This window comes from Fringilla coelebs (assembly GCF_963513975.1).
Source record: "Fringilla coelebs genome assembly, chromosome: 2".
Classification (NCBI taxonomy): Eukaryota; Metazoa; Chordata; class Aves; order Passeriformes; family Fringillidae; genus Fringilla; species Fringilla coelebs.
The window spans coordinates 69,393,633-69,417,914 of NC_140029.1; the positions used below are offsets into that span (position 1 = coordinate 69,393,633).

At 35.6% G+C, this 24,282-nt stretch overlaps 1 protein-coding gene across 3 annotated transcripts in view; it reads right to left on the minus strand.

Annotated features, from left to right (window-relative positions):
* The window catches only part of B3GLCT (beta 3-glucosyltransferase), a 47,594-nt gene that overhangs the window by 15,705 nt on the left and 7,607 nt on the right, over window positions 1-24,282 (minus strand). For 2 of the 3 annotated variants that reach the window (XM_084227090.1, XM_084227091.1), the window contains exons 2-8: window positions 23,625-23,686; window positions 21,316-21,355; window positions 18,195-18,304; window positions 6,922-6,998; window positions 4,540-4,651; window positions 2,857-2,993; window positions 1,975-2,038 (exon numbers count right to left, since the gene is read on the minus strand). In XM_084227090.1, the coding sequence (XP_084083216.1) occupies window positions 1,975-2,038; window positions 2,857-2,993; window positions 4,540-4,651; window positions 6,922-6,998; window positions 18,195-18,304; window positions 21,316-21,355; window positions 23,625-23,686 (602 nt within the window). The remainder of the gene's footprint in view (window positions 1-1,974; window positions 2,039-2,856; window positions 2,994-4,539; window positions 4,652-6,921; window positions 6,999-18,194; window positions 18,305-21,315; window positions 21,356-23,624; window positions 23,687-24,282) is intronic. The other variant, XM_084227092.1, reaches the window with a different exon arrangement.

Consider the following 24,282-nt stretch of genomic DNA (forward strand, 5'->3'; position numbering starts at 1 on the left):
ACAATGGAAACAGATTTACGATAAAAATACAAAAACAGTCTTAGTCCTAGTTCAGGCCTAACGTTAGATGCACAAAAAATTCCGTTATTCAATTCCAGCTTTGACTAGGCATCAGGGAATATGCCATCTATTGTACCGTTACAAAAAGTCAAAGGTACAACCTACAAAGGAGCAGCAGCACAACAAAAACAGTTTACCACACCTGCAAGATACGAAAACAATATAAATGTTATGGATATAAGGAATAGAGACTTGGAAAGTAATAACATAACACTAACAAAAAAGAAATAATGAAAAGGATGCAGAGCACAATAAAATACCAAAGACTAGAGGTATATGTTCTTAGGAGTCCCTCAAACTAAAATATTTCTTATAAACTTTACCATTATACACAACATAAAAAACAACAGATTATATTCTCTGATTTGCTGTCAATCTCGATTCACACAAGAAGAGCGTAGACAAAAAATGATTTAAGACAGAGAAGATGGTGATTTATTAAATAAATGAGAGCGAGTGAAACTGTCTCTAGGGAGACATGAGAGTGTGCAGAAAGAATAACTCCAGGGCTGAAGTAGGTTATCGAAGGCAATAAATTTGAAATAAAACATATGCAAAGACCTGCTAACAGAATATTAAGTGGATGGAAGTAATTTTGTTGGTTGAGTGACCAACTGTTTTTTACTAAGCAATCTGTGGAACATAAAGGAGTAGCTCTTAATGATCTTTGTTTATGACAATATATTTAGAGACTTTTTAGTGCTGAGGTAGACTGGAATACTGGGAACATACGAATGATTTTGTCTTAAAAATAAAGTTAAAATAAAATAACATTGTGAAGCCCAAGGTCTTGCGCTGAGAAAAATCAACAAGAGGAAGAAAACAGCTTCCTGTTTTGTTTCTTACAGCAAAATGAAAGCTGCGAAGGATTCAAGAGAAAATGAGGGGGAACTATATAAAAGAATGGTTTTGCATAAAACCAAAGTTATGTAAATATGCTACATTTCTATGCTCTGTAAATACACCATAGATTTATGTTGCAAATGGGGAGGTTTATGACCATTATGAGATCTGAAAAGGCAACAGTAGTTTTATGAAAAGGTGTTTTGTTTTTTTTCTGGACCAGAACAATTTATAGATGCTTTTCAGGAGTGTTAAAAGAATTCAAACTACTTCAGTGTCACTCATAATTTCAGGCCAAAATCTTAATCCTGTTCTTCCTTCCTTCTTCTTCACATTCCTTACCCTAATCTTAATCTATTCTTATTTCAGGCCAGAAACTTATGTCAGATTCATCCCCTTCCACTTCTGGTTCAGAAGTTCACTTTGGTGACAGTCCAAAACCCTGGACAGCACAAACATTTTAAATGCAGAAAAAATAAAAAAGGCCTCCAAAAAAGTAGCACAGATACTCTTTCAGAGCCTCCTTCTCACGTTCCTTTCAGTCAGTTCACTCACTGTCTGAAATACCTTCTGCCAACCTTTTTCAAGTGTTGCATACCAGAGACAAAAAGAAGTCTTTCCAGACTTCCACGCTGCACGTTGCAGCACTGCTTGCTCACACAAAGGTAGATTCCTCAGAGTATTTAATGCAAACCCCACCATATTTATCTCTGAGAGTCTGATTCAGAAAGTGAGGCTGGCTAGAACTGAGCTACTGCTCACCTCAGCCTACGGTTCATGAATTGGAAGTGTCTCTCCTTGCTTACAGAGCAATCCTTAGAAGGTACCTGGATGTATTCAACCATATATGCATTCTTATATGAATGCAAGCCCTTTAATGAATTTTTCTATGCTTAAAATATAGTTCTAAAGTACTGCAATATTCTAAAGGAAGGAAAAAAAATCCAACATGCCATTGCGGTCAAACTTTTTAGCAATGTTTAAGAATAATCTCTTATTTCCATTATGATTTAACATCATTCAAATATATAACTTTGAGACAATTTTTTCTTTCATCACACCACTGCTTACCTCATGCTTTAAATCTATTGTAAAGTCTGATTTGAGTGGTTCACTCTTCAACTTCTTTGCAAGCCTATGCAATTAGAGATGAAGAAACTTAAACATATTAAAAAAAACCAATCACTAGGGCATGCAAGAAAGTGTGGCTGACCATCTTATAAGGAGAAAAATAATAATAAATCACATATCTGCATTTAATGCCTCAAGAAACAATCTACATTTATCATATAAATCCTTTTTTAAAAAAAATCTGATGTTAACATTAATTTTCAACACACACACTTTGATACATTCCTCCTACACAAGAAGAAATTTCTCTGGAGAAGGTAGAGAGCCTGGCATAAAATTTGCAACAGATTAAAAGCAGCAGCACATTTGAAGCTCAGTATTGATCAGCATCTCAAACTACAGACTGTATTATCTTTCTGTGCATTTCAAAGCATAGTGTTTAAAGACTTTCAATTCATGAGGACATTGATCCTTGCTATGGTAAGACACATTCAACTTCTGAAATTTATGAACTTTTCAAATCTCACTTGAAAGCACCTAAGAGTCTAAGCTGCAGTAACTATGTAGTTTGTCTGTACAGCATGAGAAACACTTCTAGAGGGCAATGCAGCCACTCTACAACCCAAGAATAAAACCACTGTCTGGGGGAGAATACATTCCTAAAATTACAATACGGAATTGAACTACTTAAACAGTTACTACTGGACAACTATCAGCTACTTGATGTAGGCAGAATGAAGCAAAATAAATCACATGCAGAGAAATGATACAGAAATCTATTTCTACACTCTTGTTTAATTTTGAAGTGCTTATAACAATTATATTTGGAATATATAGAATAATGGCAAATAAATGGGAAGTGACTTAAAATTCAATTCTTACTTGTTAACAAGTGGAATGCTAAGTGCCCAACCAGCAGCAAAATCCGGAAATTTAAAGACTGTAGGATTTTCAGCAAAGGCATAATGGTGAATTATTGTAGATTCTTCATCATATAATGCTTTACCTAAAAACCACTCCTGTAAAGGAATATAGGAAACAATTTTGTTCATCTACAGCATCCCTTTAGTGAAGTTGATGACTGCATTCATGCTGAATAAAGCAAACCTGAAAACAAAAACAAGGGAAGCACATTGTTCACAATTAATAATCTGGACAATAATTGTACTTGGTGAGAAATGAAACTAAAAATTGTTCTCTGATATCAAACACAGGCTGCATTTTCAAACTCCAAAACATGCCTTGGCTTCCACCTGTTCAAAGAACACTGAATCCCAGAGTCATAGAATGGCTGAGGGGGGAAGAGCTTCTTAAGGTAACCCAGTCCAATTCCCCAGGAATCAAGCAGGATCACCCAATGCAGGCTGCCCAGGACTCTGCCCGGTCATGTTTTGAATACATTCCACAATCTCTCTGGGCAACCTGAATACAAACTTTTTATTCTTATGCAGACTGCTGAGGCTTTAAAATGCATATTGAAGGAGCTCTGATACAAATCACCTTGAATTTTGTATCTGATGGACTACTACTGTATATAAGGAACCAGGGATGGGCTGTTACACTAAGATGACAATTACTATGTACAAAAGCGAAGTGTTTTATTTTCCTTTTATTGTGGGTTGGAACGTAATCTGTAATTTCATTAGAATCTGTATGTAATGCAAAGGAGAGAGTAAAACTGGCAAAAGGGCACATTTTGAACAAAAATGTTCATGTTTCTATTCTGAGAATATAAATTACAAGTAGATGTTTCTTAAAAAAAAAAAAAAGAATATCACAAAGGTCTCAATATATTCAGTCCTCTGCTTTGAAGACTAAGTGTTTCAAAAGGTAAGACCTCTGAATTTTTATTATTATTACCATTTTAGAAAAGAACTGTGAGAAAACACATGGCCATTTGCCTGAAAAACAAGTAAGTACGCTGAAGTGAGTCCTGAAGCAGAATTACAATAAAGAAGCAAAACATATTTCACACAGGAGATTTTGGCTTCTTTTATTACAGGTAAAGGACAGACACCAGGTTGGGTTTTTTTCTGAGCGATGAAAATTCTAAATATTAGCACCTTTCATGTCAGTTGCATTGCCAAATTTGCTTTGCTCCTTGGTGACTGTACTCCTATTTTGTTCTGCAAGTCTTTTGGTGTTGTTTTTTTCCAATAGGTACAGAATATTTATCACCAAGACAGATTAGAAACAGAATGCAAGTAAAACACCCTACTATTTTACATCAGCATCAGTCATTCAGTCTGATGATAATCAGAATTGATAACAGACAGGAAAATGGGGAGAAGGGACTGCAAATCAGACTATTATTAATCTTTTTATTTATGGTACATGATTTTCAGGCTATTCACAGAAAAAATGGTTTCTCTGCTCAATTTTAACAGTTCTCCAACAGCTATACAGGCATTTGTACTGCTTCATGTTAAATACCTTGCTCTCAGCCTCAGCAAGAGAAATCTATGCCCCTGTTTTAAGGTGTTTGGACACATCTTTTTCAACATTTGGCAAAACACACTCAATCACATTCAAAAAGAAAGTCAAATCTCTAAGTTTTTATTTCACCTTAGACTTGTCAAATCTTCTGAGTGTTTCTACCAGTTTTATGACCTGTATTCTTGTATCTTCTTCACAGAAGAAAATCCACGAGGAGTTCCTACCATAGGTAACAGAGAAGCTAAAAAAAGAAAGAAACATTTCACTAATAAGGTGGCTTATGAACAAAACTGGCACATTCAAGACACATTCCCTAAATATAAATAATTTGCCATCAATTCTTCATTTACACAGAAATGGAAAATTTTACTACTGATCTAGAATTTCATGTCCAAGGACTACTGTGAATGGATAAAGATACTGACTCTGCTGCTATCTATTTATAAAAAACAGTTGTTCCAGAAAGAAGGGAACAGACATACATAAAGAATTTCCATTTCCAGTTGGAAGTTCATTAGTTTTTACAGTACAGTGAAACTGTACAGACTGAAGGGATTCCTCAAGATAGCAATAATCTCAATGCAGGATTCCTGCTTCCTTCAAAAATGACATTCCCTGTTTCTCTGCTCCTCTAGACTTAATTCTACCACTACTCATCAAAACCGAGCCATATTAATTAATAACATCCTAATGGAAAAATAAACCCCTATTATATTTATTTTTCCAGTTTCCTTTGCATGGCTTTTGGGAATGATTCCCAAGGCTAAGTGCTTAAGGTCTCCAAGAGAGTCTTATGGAGACCTCAGAGCACAAAAGTTTCGAGTTCAGACTGCAAGGAAACCTTGGAGATACCATGGTAAGATCCTGTTTTGGATAATTTTTAAAAAAGTGATTTCTTCTCTGCTGAATGAACATGGTTACTGAGATGAAATGTAGCAGGCCTTCTGGGCACAGTAAGGATACTGCATCATAAGACATCCACTGGTTTATCTTCTGAAATTAAATATTTTGTCCAACTTAACCTGTGCCCAAGATCTAAAAATTAAGAATTTTCACAACTGCTTAGAGACGTCCTTAAAAATGCTGACAGCTACAGGACTGAGAAATCTAGTCTTTGGAAGCAGTTTTCTGATACAGATGCATCTTGCATCACAATTAAAAGCATCATCAGCTGCTGCAGGATGGGCTGAACTCCCTTCTTCCTCTTTTGACCATTGAGAAAACCAAACAATACAAGCTTCAAAACATCAACATACTTCTAAACTATTCCATGTCCTCATTTGCCAAAAGTACTAAGTGAAACAGTACACAGAAGGAAACTCATATTCCAGAAATCCCAAGATGGAAATCCTCTACTTAAGATTCCTATTCTGATTTCTAAAGAATTTTCTTCTGCTTTCTCAAACAAATGAGCATTTGTATTTTTTCTCTTAGTTTTACTATTTTATAAGAGCTGTATCTGTAAACCCTGTCACCATGACATAAATAATTCAGAAGAGGAACCACAAGGTCATTGAAACAGGAGCTAAGCAGGGAAGAAAAGAAAGATGATTGATAGCTTGAACATCATCTTCCAGTTTCAATTTACTTCAAATCTCTTCTGCTATTTTTCACAGTTTACATATATCTCACAGACAGCTGCTATACAAGCATAATTCACATTTTTCTACACATGTAGTAATGGAAAGCAATAGGAAAAGTATCCTGTCCTGCAACCACTCTGACATAAAAACCTCACTCTGAATACGTCGAATAAATTATATTAACTAAATTAAACTCAGTAGGCTGCAGATTTCAAATGCAAGCTTGGGGCAAAAGATGGTCTCCAGTACCATGGAGCTTCAGGACTACTAAAACAATTTCCTGACAGTTTGCAAGATACTACCACGTAAATGCAGCATGTCCTCCTTGGAGCCATCTGCATAAGCTAAGAAGAAAAGATATTTGAGACTACCTGTCTTTTCTGATCCTACTAACATGAAAATTTGCCATATAAGCATCTAAAAAGATGCTGAAACCTAAAACTTTTCACTACAGAGACATATGATTCTATAAGCAATAAAACCCCCAAACAAGTATTATGAACTTTTTTTTTTTCAATTTATTCCACTTCATTCAGTGAAGCAATCTAAAAGATCAAAATTTCTATAATACCTCACACCTTACACTGTGAGAAGTGGGGACCAAATAGAAAAATAAACATTAATAAATGCTGTTTCTTTGGACTAGTTTATTTCCCTAATAATTTTAAAATGCACCATGATTTGAAGAAGGTTGTTGCTCAGTTAAATACTATTATTACTGTTCTTTTATTTCAAATAGGCTTCTCTGATTTAATTAAGTTCATCATTGCTTTATAAAACAAAAAAAAAGAAGTACAGTTAGAAAGTTAAAATATAAAGCTGCAACTCTCATTAAAAATTTTTGCTTTTTAAAAAAAGCAAAAAAGGTCTGAGTAACAAATACATATAATCTTGGTTACAAAAACTTCTGAAAATTCATTACACTTACTCTGTCATTAATGGCAATATTGTCCATGCACCTTCATGCCTGTCGATCTGATGAATAAGCAGAACTGTAGGCAATTCCTTTGAGAAAAATAAAAACATTCCCATTAAACTTGAATTATATATAAACTTGAATTATATATTCCTAAGCATCAATCAATGTTCAAAAAATTATTCTGGAACAACTAATTAGTTTTCCAGTTAGTTACTAGGTTTTGACTGGCAAGCAGCCCTGAAGAGTAGATGACTTAGGATGGTATGAAACAAGGTGAACTGCAAGTTAAGGATAGTGCTTCTTCCAACCCATAATTTCTTAATTGTCTTTTAGTTAGAAAGCTAACAGACTTAGAGTTCCATGCTTTGCATAAGAACCCATGTAATCAACAGATCACAGTAATCTCCTTGCCATACTATGAAATCCTGTGAAGAAATACTTATAAATAATGAAGAGTGCTCTACAAAGGCTTCTACTGGACAATCATGTTACACACAGCTTAACTGAGAGTTCCAACACCCTTTACTCTGAGCTGAGCTTTGACTTGTCACACTAACGTCATGACAAAAACCGATGGATTTGCAGAAAAATCAAAATGAGGAGTTAGCATTTTTTTCTTCCTGAAAGATCAAAGAAGCTTTCCTACAAAGGAAAATACTAAAAAATTCCTTTGCTCTTTTGTTACTTGAAACCTCTTTGATGTGGCAGATCCCAGTGTTTGGCAGATAAGCTAGAATTCTGGGGTAGTTTCCAAGAAAACACCATTTAAACACAGCCTTCTGATAAACCAAAGTGCACAATTTGTAATACATGTGGAAAGCTGGATGCAGATACATCCATCCCTCAATGCACAGGCAGTGCCCTACTCCATCAGCGAGTCCAATCCCCCACTGCAGCATCATTCCGTCCAGGTGTGACTCCAGCTAAAGAGAAGGGAGAGGCTCCCTGCTCAGCTGACACTCTGACAGGGGGTCACTGCCCACAGGAGCATGGCACTCACCACAGCATTCAGGGGAACAGCACTTTGGGTTGGCACAAAACTTCACATGAGATGCTTAGAGAAGTGTACAAGGTCAGCAGAAGGGGGATCATGGTGTTTGAGGAGTGGCTTAAGCCCAGCTGGAAATGAAGCACCACAAAGCTGCTCAGTCAACCCCTCTCTTCCCCCATCCTAGCTGAAACCAGGCCAAGGAAGGAAAAATCATTGGTAAGTACAGGGAAAAAAGGGAGGCGGTCACTTATAACAATTTGTTGGGCAGGACATTTGTTTTGCCATTGCCTGCTCTGATCATGCATATTCTCCTTAAATTCCATTTCTCTTGTATTAGCGGGGTGCACCGTGGCGGGAAGGAAATGATGAATCTGACTCCACGCTCCTAGAAGGCTAATTTATTATTTTATGATACTAGAATATATTGAAGAATAATAAACTATACTAAAGAATTCTGAAAGGATACAGACAGAAGGCTAGAAAGATATTAAAGAAAAACTTGTGACTCTTTCCAGAGCCTCGATACAGCTTGACCCTGATTGGTCATTAAGTCAAAACGATCCACATGAAACCAATGAAACAACCACCTGTGGGATAAACAATCTTCAACCACATTCCAAAGCAGCAAAACACAGGAGAAGCAAATGAGATAATATTGTTTTCCTTTTTCTCTGAGGCTTCTCAGCTTCCCAGGAAAAGAATCCTGGGCAAAGGGATTTTTTCCAGAAAATATGATGGTGACACACTTCTAACTCCTGGGCAGGAGGCTTTGTGTGTATTTGGAGGTCTGTGTTCCCACAAGCAGAGAGAGGACCATGAGTTGTAGGGGTGTACCTGTCTCTCCAGGCCCTAATCCTTTGCCTTTTGGCTTGCATGTGCCAAACACCTCTGATTGATGAATGCCTTTTGTGAGTGATGCCATTAACATAAAATTCACATTAAAACACAAAAGTAATTTCTTTTCTAAGAAAAGCTCTAAGATAAAGTTTGCACTATTTGCTGACTATGTCAAGTTTACTTTAAATCCTTTTTAAGGGCAGTTAAAACCTCCAAATTTCATATACTAAAGAAAACATCTACTGCTCTAAGGAATAACTGTGTCTCTCAGGAGTGCATTGACCTTATAGAAAAATAAGGACTTATGCTATTGGAATGACCCAAACTGAAAAGAAACAATGCCAAAACTCCAATTTGTAACAGGATATTCACCTGCATCTCAAAAACCAGCATTTCTGATTCATGGTTCCAGTTCGAACTAACCTAACAAATATGTTTCTGCTTGTTTTCAATTTACTGAAAAACCAAAAGTTCAGAGCTTTTAGTGGAAGTGGCAAATCTTATACACCTTGCATTTCATGAAAATGTGAATATGGTAAAATTTACTTGGGTATAGTTTTATCTTTATTGATTTTATTTACTTAGATTTATATTTTTATTTTCATTTTTAGTATAAGCTTATGGTAAAACCACAAAATTATGCTTACTTAATACAAAACCTGCTAGTATTTGTAGGAAGCCATGTATTTCATGTACAATAGACAAAGAAAATAGTAGTTAATAATAACATACTCAGTGTCTCTGGATTAATTTTAGATAAAAGCAGCATTTACCCATGTAAAAGATATGAAGTAAATTACATAATCTAAGTAGCTGTACTATTATACTCTATTTCCTTTGTGCAAAGGAGTGATGATAAAGAAAAAGCTCTCTCTCTTGAGCTAATCCAATACTCTTACAAAGTATCTTTTCTCTTTGATATTCTCATAAACCTGCTCTCTTTCTCTACCCAACTTCCTCTGAAACATGAAAATTCATGTCCTGCAGGATCCTTTCCTTCCACTCACCTTGAACCATGCATTACTTCTAATTTAATAAAGGAGATGCTTAAAACACACTCTAAAGATCTAAAACAGCCACTTACAAAAATACAGGAGCATTTCTGTTGCTTTTCCTTTCTCATTTTTACTCTGAACCTAGTGGAACTGGGCTGACCTATTCATTTTATTTATTCCATCTTCAGTACAAGGACAGAACAAAAAAGCAAAATGTATCTGGTGTCAGCTTTGAGGAGTGGAAGGGCACGTGCAGTCAAGGTAATGAAATGTAACTTGCACACTGTGTCTATCTCAAAAAACTCTCCTACAAATCCATCCATGGCCTGTACTATTCGCTGGTCATTTTAGCTTGAAACTATTGTTTCCACAGTTACAAACCATGTGTGTTTTCACACTTACCAACATTCTACATATGACACAAGTAAAGTATTTTATAACCTAAATAACATAATTTAATCACTTCTTGAAGACTGAGAAACTACTCTCCCCACTTACAGAACTGAGCTGACTTTAAAGGGAAAAACCAAGAAATGGAATTGAAACACAGTAGGAGATATTTTTACTCCAAATACCTACTCCACCTACCCTATCAGCACAGTGAGATCAACAATACCTGTCACAGATGACAATGGCAAACGCTACACAAAGAAAAACTAACTGTGAATAAAGGGGCTAGATCCACTTTTTCAAGCCAATTCTAAAGACACAGATTCACACAGCCTCATTTGTACCTTAAAATCATCTAGTATTTTTTATGCCAGTTGAAGTATGAAGATGCTAACGACACGATCAATTTCACACCAAATCATCAAGAGAGCTCTGGTTTTTGAATCTAAATATTAAAAGTTCTCTTCATTAACATGAAAAAAACTTGGAGGACTAGCATATCCAATAAAGAAAAGGTAATTCAGAATAAAAAAGTTAAGAGCTAAATAAAGGAATTGTTAACCTGAAACAAGTATCTCTATTCTTTCAGCACTACATGGAATTTCATATCAATCTACCAAATCCCATATGAGAAATGTGCAATTTATAGAGAAGAAAACCATACAGGGTAAAAACAAAAGGAAATGCTACGGTTTCATAGACTATGAGGCCAAAATGGGCTTCTGAATGCACCCAGGAGGGCAGAGATCCACCCCAGCAAAAATGGGATTTCCAGGCTAGGTCACATCCTCTATGATCCTCTAGCAGAATTGTGTTTGCTTTGTTTTCCTACAAAGTAGCTCACTGAATTTCATCTAAGCATAACCAAACCTTGCCTTAAGTGTGTTCTTTTGTGAGAACACGCTTTATTAGAGCCCAACTCACACTAGATCTTGCTCAGCACTATTAATGTTATGTCCTGTGTGACATGATTTTGCAAGTAAGGCACAGAAACAGATCCAGAACTGGGGTGAAATGCAAAACACGACGGTAATGTGCTCATTGTTATATTACTGAGTCACCTCAGCAAAGCAAAAAGCCATCTTGTAATACACTAGAGAAAAATAAAGTAGTGTACAGGAATTTGCTCCTAATGAGTCCAGTTTGCTCATATCTGTAGGTGCCTTGCATTTATTATCTCTGTGCTTTGTGAGCTCATTAAAGTGCCTGGTGAAGCCCAGAGGTGAGGGGCAGGAGTGGGGATCTTAAACCCCGAGCACTGCTGCTGAACTGCACAGCTCCAGACTCAGACATGTATTCCTATCTCTTCATACCCTCCAAGCACCTAACAGCATTTCCCCTACTCTCTTCTTTTCACTTATCAATCCTAAGACACATTCAGAGCTAGCCCACCTTCTCAGCCTTCCCTTGGGAGGTTAAATGAGCCAAGCTCCTACAGTCATCTGTTATGACTACTTTGACAAAGTGGAGCTGTGGAATACATACTGAAGTCTCCCTACAGCTTTATTTTCAAAAACATGCCAATTCTGTAGACATTCTGAAGGATTTCTAAAATAAAGTAATACCAATAGCAATAGTAAAAGAAAGTAATAGCAAATCTCCTACCTCTAAGCCCAGCGGGTCAGGCAATTTACTGGGAATTTCCAGCTTCAAACATTGTACCAGACACTTCATCTTCTCTATATTCTAACAATTTCCTTAAATATTGAAAATTACAATACACATTTACATTTTTTTTCATGTTTTAAAGACATAAATATCAATTTTATTAGAGCCTAATTTCCAAGAATCCAAGACAAAATATTATTTCAATAATCCCATTCAAATAAAACTCACGGATGATTTAAAGTACTATGATACATTACCACTGTAAAAGAACTTTGCTTCTGTTTAACACATCTGTTATTTAGGAGCTTCTCCAAAGTTGTCCAATCCTTTTAAACTCTTCCTCTATTTCTTCCTTTAGGCTTCATTCATAGAATCCTAAAAGAGTTTTGAATTGGCAGGAACATTTGAAGCCCCACTCCAGGCCCCTCCAGTGAGCAGGGACACCTTCAGCTACATCAGGTTGCTCAGAACCCCAACCAAAATGATCTTAAATGTTTCCAGGGATGGGATATCAACCACCTCTCTGGCAAACTGTCAAGTTTTTCACCAACATCACTGTGAAAAATTTCTTCCTTATGCTGAGTCTCAATCTACTCTCCTTTAGTTTAAAAACTTTACCCTTTCCTTATTATTACAGGCCCTCTAAAAACTCTGTTCCCCTCTTTCTTTATAAGCCCCCCTTAAGTACAGAAAGGCCACAATAAGGTGTTAAAGACTCCCAACAAAACCCATGATTCTAATAAGGCACGGTTTCCAATAATCTTTGCTCCTCAGGAAGCCCAAAGTAATAAAGTATAATGTACTATTTTCCATTAGAGGGAATTTCTACTTCTGTTCTACTCTCAGATGCCCAGTTATCATTTTAAAAAAGAACTGAGTTTTCATAATATATCATGTGTAATTTCAGAGAGTTCAGTGAAAGGCCATAGCATTACCCTGCTTTCACAAATCAAGAGCAAAAAAACCCAAAGCAAGTACTGTGTGCAAAAAAACACAGCAAGTACTGTGTGAAAATTAACAAATCAGACCTTTTTTTGTAACAAGACATAAAAAGGTGTGGAAAAAATCTGGAAAAGTTTTAAGTGCCTATTATAAATGCTACCACAGATGTGCATAATAAGACAGTAGCCTAGCATGACAACATTTGCAGTTAAGTGCCATTTGTTTGCTCTTCATTGGAGTGAATAAAAAGCAGTGAGGAATACTTTCCCCACAGCTCACAGTTTACAAGAATTCTAAATAAATGCAATCATGCAAAAGACAGATGTGTGGTTTACAGTACATAGCTATTATTCATGAAAGCCAATATTAAAGATGAACCACTATAATTATGTTGCCTGGTCTGAGTAGGGTCTTTGTTTAGAATTGGTTTAAGATAGGATTTTAGTATTGTAGTTGATAATATTAATGTTGTAAAGTGAGTTTTTACTTAAAAGCAAAATCTTTGTCAATCACAACTAGTGCATAAAAACACTTCAGGTTGGATATTGGGACAGATTTCTCCACTGAAAGAGTGATTAAGCATTGGAACAAGCTTCCCAGGGCAGTGGTGGAGTCACCATCCCCAGAAGTATTCCAAAAATTGAGCAGATGTGGCACTTCCTGATGTGGTTTAGTGGGTGTGGTGGCATTCAGTCAAAGACTTGATGATTTGGAGATCTTTTTCAACCTTAATGATTCTATGATTCAAGCAATGAAATTAAGCAATGTGTGGGGTTCAGATGCTTCTTTAAAAATCAGCAAGATTAGCAGTATGAGTAGGCTTACATTCACGGACAGCCTGAAGCATCTTTCATTGAAAGCAAGATTGAGACAGTTGTCTCCCAAGCTAAATCAGTGTGATACATGGGAGACCCTTCCCCACAACAGGCTCTGGCCAAGTAAATCTAATGTACCTCTTTTAACTAGGGAAGAAGAGAAGGAACAGGAGAGGAGAAAAAAGCTTCCACGAGACAAGAAATTTGGTGAATGTATTTCAAGTACCAGTATAGATGATCATGGTAATATACAAGAACAAAACAACTGTCACCAGGTAATGATTTTAATCTGATGATTTAGTAATTCCAGTCTCATGTACACTTGAGCATTCTATTCAAAGATGACTGAGAAATTTTAATATAGCCAACAACAGTGGAGCAGGAAGCAATCTCTTATTCTTTGTAACAATCTCTTATTCTTTACTAAGAAAAGAAATACCTTAGTAAAATGGGTTTGTTCAAATACTATTAAGTATGCAGAAATTGCTGCTGAAGGGGCTGAGAGAGACATTTAGCCTAAAGAACTTTAAACTTCTGAATTTCTTGTTTATATTTTGCCCTAACATGTCACGACATCTCTGTGAGGTGACAGGTCCTATTTTCTGCATTAAAAAAGTGAAGGAAGCTACCACATATTTGGTAAAAGCAGTGATATAAAAATGGTATATGATTGCAAGGCAGGGCTGAAGGCAGCCCACTCATCACTACTAAAACATTTAAAAGATCTTATTAGTGCAGAATTATCCAACTGCTACAAATTCCTTCAAATCTGCTGAGCATCCATTAGAGGAAAACGATCCTGTTCACCTTCCAGCACAAAGTGTAGGTAACTTTTACAGTTTCAACAGCTAATGAGCAAGGCATCAATTCTGCTGATAACAAAGCCTAGCAATTGTCAAAAGGATGCCACTACCTTTGCAGAATGAGAAGCAAGGGCATATTAGAAAGTCAAAGATCAAACAATTAAAACAAAAAGCTAGGAGAACAGCTGGAGGCAAGCAAAGATAAAACAAAAGTCACTCAAATGTGTAAAGCCCTGCAAGCTGACCTTGAAGAGATTTAAGACAACTCTGAAATACATTTTCCAAACTAAGCAGGATCTTTTGTACCGTTTTCCTGGACCACTTTCAAAAGGTTTTATTTCGAATGCACCTCACCTTTCCACAGAACAGAGTTTAGAAGCATTTCACAACAGGGACACTCAAATATTGAAGCCCCAGAATAAGCAGTTGCACTTTAAAATGCAAATCCTAAAAGGAATGAAGCATTACAAAGAAAAACAAAGAAAATTGACCAAGAGCATACTGATACTATGCAATGTATGCAAGCAGAATAAGTAACACAACATAAAACAAACACAGGTGCTAACATGGATAAAAATATAGAAATAGGTAATCCATACACTGACCACTTAAATGCACTGTCTTATTAGGGTTTCATACTGCAAGCTCTCCCCACATAATAAAAGTGTAGTTTTATGGACACATTTGGAAATTAAATGCAAATATTAAAGTTGTGAACGATGTTGCAAACACAAGAATGAATAAATCCTTGTAGGAAAAAAAAATGAAGTTGTTGCTAGGAAGGAAATAAAGGGTGCACTATTATTTTACACAAAAAACCAAAGAGAATCAATCTAGTAATACTGAGAAATTTTGACATTAAAACATGCCTGTTTTAATTTAAAAAATAGGGTTGATCTTGATATGGTGGAAAACCTTGCCATAAAGACAAACTATTGTAGACATGGAGATGGAGGGGCAGGTCAGAATGTAGCCCAACACCTCATTTAAATATAATCTGTTAAACCTTGTTAAAGCTGCAGGATCAAAAAATGAATTGCCTGATCAGTCTCAGCTGGAAAGAGGCTTCCATGAAATGGGAAGCCATTACAGGAGGGAGAGAAGTAAACAGGATTTTCATACTAGAATCCTGAATTTGAGCAAGTAACTGCAAATTGAAGCAAGAGGTATATAATGGACTGCATTGAATTTATGGCATTAGTTTTGAAAAGTCTCAAGCAAATTACATCTATTTTATCTAAATATACAAATCATCATCAGTTATTTAAAAATAACTCAGTTGCCTTAAAAAGAAGTTCTTCCACTAAATCCTACAACCACAACATTATTAATAGGACCCCATTTGATCTTTAGACTTTTCAGGAAAAATTATAGTTTTTTGAATTGGCCAAGGGTGTTCAATGCAAGAACCCTCCAGGACCCAAAGCAAAAAAAAATCTACTCTACTAGACCAGTTTTCATAGGGAGATATACAGACTTTTGTCTTCCAAACAGTGTCACAATCACAGGCAATTAAAAAGCACTGACTGCACCTAAACTGGTAATTTTTCAAAAACTTTATTTTACCTGTTTTCTCATTTTGAAAGTAATAGCAAAAAAGTAATCCTGATTTTCACTTTTTTAGACAGAAAGGGCATAGTCCCAAACATTACAATCCCAACAGCTTCCTTATTCTTATTTGGTGCTTCTTACGAAGGTCGAATTTACAGAGGTTAAATGTTCCATAACATCAGAAAATTAAGAAGATTGGTAGAAACTGTAAATAATTTTTGCCATTGCTAAATTCTAACTGAAGAGTTTTGGCTAATATTCAATAAATTGCCATGGAAAATGTTTTTAAGCGAGAACAAAATACTGACATCTACTGGTGACCGGAATTACAGATTGGTTTCACATTAAAAAAATGTTTTAAGTACACCATGAAAGAAAATAAATGGACAAATCACTTGTTAAGATTAATGTCAGTTACTTAATCCATTTTGAAGTGAGGCATATGTGCTGGTTTAATGAAGTAACACAAATCTAGCAGTTGGATTCCACTTCTCATTTCAAACTAGCAGAAAATAACTAATGAAACCTTATGGACTAAACAGCTTTTGTTTGGGCCTGTAACAACAGAGCACTGAACCCGATGATTCAGTCTTGTTTACATGCAGCAGTTGTCTTTGAAAACACAAAGATTTCGCTTTTTTGCCTGAAACTAATAATTCCATATGTATTCTTTGCAGTGAAAAATGCCAACTTCAGATGTTGATATGCAGGGTTGCAGAGATTATCTGCCCCATGCCCATAATCAGCATTACTGGGGAGTGTCTCACAGCGGCACTGCCAGTTGACCAAAACAATCAAGATGTACCAAGAACCTGCTGACTATCCTGTGGGTTTTTTTCCTATACACTGATGGCTTTCCCCTTTTCCCAAATTTCAGATATGAGATTATTGGTGGGATTTCCATCACTGCTTCTCTTAAGACACCACAACTGCTGTTCAAGAGGTAACTGTTAATACTGGAAAAGCATCACCATTTGAGCATTTCCATAAAGGCATCTTCTCACATAGGCAAGAAAGGTTTTTAGAAGCCAGGTCAATTTCAGGTACAACTCTGATTACAAAATTATTTCACCTCGTTCCCACAAATCATGCTTATATTCTGGCCTCACTGAAACCATTTGTACTTCTACTTACTGAACTTTTTATTGCTCATATTCTGCAACCTCAATTACAGAACTCAACTAAAATCCTTGGGTTTAACAACTGACACCATAATCCCCTCTGCACACATTGTACCTGAACACTTGTCTCAATTCCGAAGAGGACTCTGAAAGAGCAGAACTCTGCAGAACAAAGGCTGTTCACATGATTGATTTCATTAAGGGATTAAAAAATGCATTTAGAATGGATTTAATTACAACAGGTTTGATAAGCTTGGATAAATGAAGCCTAAAACATCCAGCAATCTGATTTAGGCACTAGAAGACAAATGTACATCAGACAATTTACATCAGATTTCTTTTTCCTTTACAACAAAGAATGTGGAAATGAAAAATAGGTCGAGTAACCTCACAGCAAGCTATTTCATATGAGGGGATATATGCCACTCTTAATTTTTTCTTAATTTTATAAAACACAAAGAAAATAAAGAATTGTTTATGCGCTCTGAACTTTCAGTGTAAGTTTCTTAAAAACCTCTTCTCTCTAGGCTTCAAATTTCCCATTAGATGGTAAAGTACCACATGCAGCTCTCAGGTCAGTGTCACCCACCAGCAGGTCAAGGGCAGAGTCTGCAGAGGAGTGGCTCTGCTCAATCTGCAGAAGAGTGGCAGAGGAACAAGGAATAGTTAGTGAAGGGAAAAGAGAGGTGTGGCGGACTGCTGCTGCTGCAGGAAGGGCGGGGAATCCTGCCTTAGGAATTTACTGTCCACACCCATTTCCATTCTACTGCCACCATGTCACCACTGTGCAATGGAATTCTGACAAAATCTACACTACAGCACATTCACTGGCTCTATTAAAATACTCACCTAAAATTATTCTAACTAATAATTCAATTGTTATGTTTTTCACGTCATAAAGAATGCATCTTTTTTTTTCTCTGTAAACACACTACAGTCATACTGAAAAGCTGCCTTCTTCCAAGTCTTTCTTATCGCTTTTGCATCAAATGCCATCCAAACAATAACAGCTGTTACACAAAGAGCTTGATGGATGAAATTAAAGTAGTGATAAATCACAGTGTACAATCAGTAAATAACTACTAAAATAGTTTTATTATAAGCACACAAAAAGCAATTAGAAAAGAAATAGAATGGATTTTAAAAAAGGCACAACAAACCCCAATATTTTCAGTACACTGCAGCAACAGGATATATAACAAGGTGCACTTAATATTATCTCAACTTACCTTTTCCAGATCTACAGCCTGTTTCAAAATATCTCTTTTTAGATCTTCTGCTCTCTTGGAATGAAAAGAATTACTTTGACTCTGGATGACAAATACAATTCCTTTTAATTCTGTAAACAAGAAAATAAGAAGATTTAAAGATAAAAGAAGTTATTTTCTGATCTGCTCCAAAGCTAGTGAGAACCCAGCTGTATGTAGGAATCTATTACACAGTAAGCTATTCCTTTAATTATATAAATATTTCATGAAATAGTAAGAAGGCATTATTCAACACACACACACAAATCCAAACCAGCCCTTTCCCAGATTAATTTAAAAAGAGCATGACTGGAAGATGTGCAGCAGTTAAGAGCAGCCACATTCATGAGCTTGCTTTTCCTCCAAGACACTCCTTGTCACCAGAGTAAAAATGTGCTCGTCACAGACCAGCATCTCCCCTCAGCAGGAAGCACATGAACATGAAACAGAAAAGCTGCTTCCCAAACAAAGAGTTTAAAACCCTGCCCAGAAACAAACATCAGGTGGAGAGACACACACACAAGAACACTGAGCTGATACTCTTATCTGATATGACAGCACCAATATCTCACACGTGTCTTCACACTGTTAAAAGGCATCATAACTAAACACTTTAAACAGGAGAGGAGACTGAGAGCAATTTAAAAGAAAATTGTGAAGCAGCTTTGCAAACATTTATGGATTATAAAAGTGCCTGTTGTAAAATACAAGTAGATGATGAAGCAGGTAGCCAAATTTTCTTGATAATAGGAGAGAGAATAATCCCTCAATACTTGGAAATCTTAGAAAATAGATAGAAATGATCCCATTCAGAAACAGAGCACAGCAGACAACAACAGAGGATGAGATGATAAAAGGGAGAGGACAGATGCCTTTTCCAGACCTCTTACCAAATTTGATCTATGTTGTTTAACCCACTCAAGACCATTAACTAAGTATCAATCAATGAGGAGGAGATTGCTTGGCCAGAAAAGGCTGAACTTTAGAGATACTGTGTAGAAAGTGACCAGGAAACTCAGAATACAATAACTTGAGACAGAGCCACAAGGAAAGAAACTAATGCCCAGGAGATCTGTACAGAATGTTGATTTTTTTTTTTTTTTTTTTTTTTTTTGGTTTGGTTTTTTTTTGTGGAAAAGGAACAAAGTTCACATCAAAAAAAAAAAAAAGAAAAAAAAAAAAGAAAGAAGTAATCACAAGGAAAAAGAGTAAAACTGAGAGCCGATGAAGAAGGATCACAAGGAAAACACTGTGAACAGAAGGAGCATTAACCACAAATACCTGCACTAAGGTTATGAGAAGACTGCTATTGATTACATTGCCTTGTTGCTCTAAAAAGTTATTTGTTAATTTAGACCTTGACAGCTCAAAGCTGCAGTTAGATGTTTTCCCATGTTTCCCTCAATATTATTTTCCCTCAATTTATTAGCTTATTCATCAAGACAATTGTCAAATTGTATGAGGTTTCTGGTGATATATTACAGAGGTGGAAAAAGCATTGGTTTAGATATCAGTATTCATGTCACATTTTTCCTACACAGTGTAGGAATCAACAGTGTTCATTCTCTGAACCACCAAACAAACTGCTCAAAAATCCCATGCATAATAAAACTTCTGAATAGCAGCTAATTGCTACCTAGCAAGATCTTTGCAAAAAAAAAAAAAAGCAATTTCCTGTGCAAAAATTAAAATCAGTGTGAAAACTGAAACTACACTTTGTTGATGCTAATTGAGAATCAAAGGGCTAAATCTCCATGCACAACACCAAACACCTACAGAGACAAAAAGCAAACACTACCTTGTTTTTAGTAATTGCTGTTTTAGTACCAGTATATTTACAGATATGTAAGCATCTGAACTACACTTTATTTCACTTATGGTACATTTAACAACGCCTGTGATATTCCACAATAGCATACTTTCTAGGAGTGAGGAAACATCTACTTTGATGATTAAATCAAATGGAAATAGTTTCCTTTGCTAAGGTAGTTTAAAGTTTCCTTTGCTAAGGTAAAGTCATTAATAAAAGACAAATTCAGTGTATGAAAATGTCAGCAGAAAACAGTTACAATATTGAACACCTCAATTGTTTCTCAAGCTGAGAAACACCCAATGAAGCAAGAGAAAGAATAGTCTTTCAAAAGATTAATTTCCAAAGGTACTACTGATCTGTATATAACAGTTCAAAAGAGAAGAATGAAATATCAGAGGAACTAAGAACCATCAAGACCTACATTCTGTTTCAAGCCCTTACATTTTACCTATAGAAATGGGTTAAAAGACCTTAAAAAAAAAAACCAACCAAACAAGAAACAAACCTCAAACCAAAATAACTTTATTAGGAAGAGGCAAAAAAAAAGATGCATTGCATCAGACTAGCAGTCCATCTAATCCACTGCATGTTTTTAACAGTAGTAACAGGAAAGACACCACAAAACCTTTCCTTTCTCCAGTGCTCCGCATACCCTCACAGCATTGACAAATAGTACATGAGGAAATGCCAGAAGACAGACAGAATTAAGCTGGGTCCTTTTAGAACAAGCAGAGCCAAGTCCTGAGGGTTAACAGAGTGAAAAGTCCACAGTTACAGTGCAGAGAATGCAGGTCAGGTCTGTTAACTTTTTGCCAGAAGGACACCAGACTGGTCTTCAGAGAAGGCAGAACCTTGCAGAATTTTTATTTTCATTATTTATCACCTGTCCAGCAGCAAAAAGTTTTTTTACCACTATTTTACCTATTAATGTTTGACGTGCTTCCTATATACTTGCTTCTAGATATTACAAAATAATTATAACTTGTTACAAGCAATTTACAATAACCCTATTTATTACAGATACAGTTAGAGCCTAGCAGAATGGTAAAATTCAGTTTCATCTTAAATTGTTACAAGAACAGCTAAATATCATAAAATTTTATTTTAAACTATAGTGCACTACAAAAAGCAATTCATCCTTTTCACAGAGCAAGAGCACATGTTCACAGAAAACTTAACTACAAGAACTGCAAGTACAGTCAAAGATCTAGAATTTTCTATTTGATGAGACTACATGAACCAAGAAAAGAAAAAAAAAGTATTTGTGAAACAGCCCTGTACTCTACTTACCTCTGCCTATTTTACTAATTGTTCTACTTTTTTCTGAGTTCTAGAAGAAAGAAAGAAAAAAAAACAAGTAAGAATAGAAAAAAAGCCTTAAATATTTATAGAGAAACACAGTGGGAGTCAAAGCACTCATTAGATTACAAATGTATACTCAAAAGTTTTAACTCAAAAACTAACATGAAAAATAAAGTTAAATGTTATTTATCATCAAGAATTGAAAGAAATATCCTATATGCTTGTATATTATTACTCAGAAAATACAGTAAGAGTAAGAAAAAAAAAGAGAGAAAATGCTTTTCCATGACTCAATTTATACCAGAGCTCTTTAAATTATTACTAACCATGCCTCTTTTTTTTTATTATGTATCTCCTGAGCACTAGGTTTGGAATATGGAGCTCTACAATAAAAACACACCTGTTCCGTGTAGGGAAAAAAAACCCAACACACTCTATTAATTTAATCTACTATCGAGCTTCTATCAAAACTAAAGGAATCTATCAATTCATCTATCAAATCTATCTTCAGTCAATTCTTAAATGAAGACTCAAATGCAATTTATATCAAGACAAATATCAAAAGGTTGTTGCACATAACATGACTGCACTGGAATTTACTCAGGTATCACAAACATCAGGCATCTCTGCACTGCCTAGAAAATTGTAGGAAAGAAAAGAGACCCTTCATTTGGTGCACCATTTATCCCAGGTGTCAGTACCCCAGTGCTTTGGTTTGTCCACATGAAAATCAAACTCATCTTTACTAACTGCATTAGAATATTTTAGGGCCTATCTTGGTTCCAGTGTTTTTAGACTTTCAGATAGATATGCCATACATTTCCTCAGTAATAAGCTCATACATAGTTTTCCTACCCTTGAGACAAGTTCTATTTCTAAATACTGAGCCCCTTTCCTTTTTTTAAATATCAGATGTATGTAATCCTTTTAGCTCTACTTGCATCAGATGATCTTTCCTCTGACTTTTACACTGAAATGAATAAGCTCCAACTTCCCTGGTAGCCATCTGTAAAACCTTTCCAAAAATTACTGCAACTTCATCCATTCTTATGATCCTTTTCCTGCTGCCTGGGTCAATAAAGTTTAAAAGATGTGTTATAAGATTAATTTATTTTGCTAGCTATACACAACACTGTCGTTATATAGCACAGTAAGTTAACATTCAAAGCTAACCTGTATCAGAAAAAGCACAGAAGATTGACTTTCCATGCAAACAACAGCCTTTGTATTTTGTGGTACACTGTGTGAAGAATAAGCCATATTTAAAATTACTTTTATTAAAATACAGAACAATTGTTGTCTGTTATAGTTCTGTTAATGTTATTTTTTTAAAAAAGGAAAAAAAGGTATTTTGGCCTGAAGAGTTCTGGAAACACCTCTGACCTCATCTGAGGGAAGGTTTTGAAACTCTAAAACAGTAGGAAAGCTTTTTTAAATTATATCCTATATAAGAAGGGTAACAGCTGGATTGAGACAGTAATGGAATTTAACGAACAGCAACCTATCAGGAATGACAACAGAGTCTCCCAGACACTGTGGCAGATCAGCACTTTCCAATAGGGATATTTTTCACTTAGAAAAATTACTGTAGTTATAGCAATCATCATCAAAATCTAAAATTATTTAGAAATATATACTTCTGACTATACTGCTATTGTATTTGATGTCAGAACAATAGATCTAAATGGCAGCTATAGATTGTAACTATTGATTCATTCCAGTTTTTTGGTTTTCCTCCCTTAAATTTCTTTTATACATACACAAATATCTGTTACAAATATGTACTCATATAAAAATGGTAGTCAGAAGTCTGTCAAAGGACATGCATGCATACACACCTACCACTCAGGATGCTATTTAAAGCTAGAAATAGCTCTGACCATTAGTTCTCCTCATCTGGTTAATTTGAAATTTCATACACAAGCTTTGCTTCAGCCGTGACCTGAGTGGTAATATGTAATAATGCTAATTTGGCAGAGAGGCAGCCATTTCCCTCTCAATATATTCTATATTTAACAAAACCATGAAAAAAGGAAAATGAATTAATTTGAATTAATCAAGTTTATATACTCAAAAACTTGGAATTAATAAAGCTCATATACTCAAAACTTTTCTCAACACAATAGCACTAAGAACTTATATGACCTAGAACAGAAAGACATCACATGAAATTTGGTACTACTGAAGTCAATAATTAAAATAATCAATGCCACAGATATTAGGCTTTTTGCTCAGGTCTATTCCAGTTTATTTTATGTCTGTAAAATGTTCCTGCTCTAGCAACTAAAATTTATTACCTGCAGCACTGGTAGTTCAGTCTCATCTTCTGCACCTTCAGAAACTACACTTACAGCAAAAGCTGAAAGAAAAAAACAGACTTCTTTTGTATTACAGCAGCTCACTTTCACAACTGATGAAGTTCTGCAGCAAAAAAACCAATCCCCCTCCCCACTATCATTTAGGTAGATTTTTCACATTTAATGGTACTGTATTTGTAATCACCTTTGTGATCATGAGAGTCAGCTCTTATAGAATTTATATATTTGCTGCCTGAAAAGTCCCACGCCATCATGGAAAAAAATCACTCTGATATGAAGCCAATTTTTCTTGGCTTCAAGGCAAATAAATCCCTTAAAAAAATAAAATCTGTTCAGTCCAGTAGCTCACTTGTTAACAGCCTAATGTGGTACCACATGGGAGACCTGCAGTGCACTGTTTTTTGGTTAAAGTTTGAATTACCAAAGCTTCTCTTGGAACGACAGAAACTTACAGTGGCTGACAGAAATTTCCATCAAAAGTGAAGATGCCCATCACAGGCTTTGAATGCCACCTTTAAACAACATTCTGACTTGTAAATGTCTGAGAACCAAATAAATGTTTACAAAAAGAACAGGGACCCCACAGAACTAATCTGCAGAGAAGTAGCATTATCTTAAACTATTTATAGTAACACCA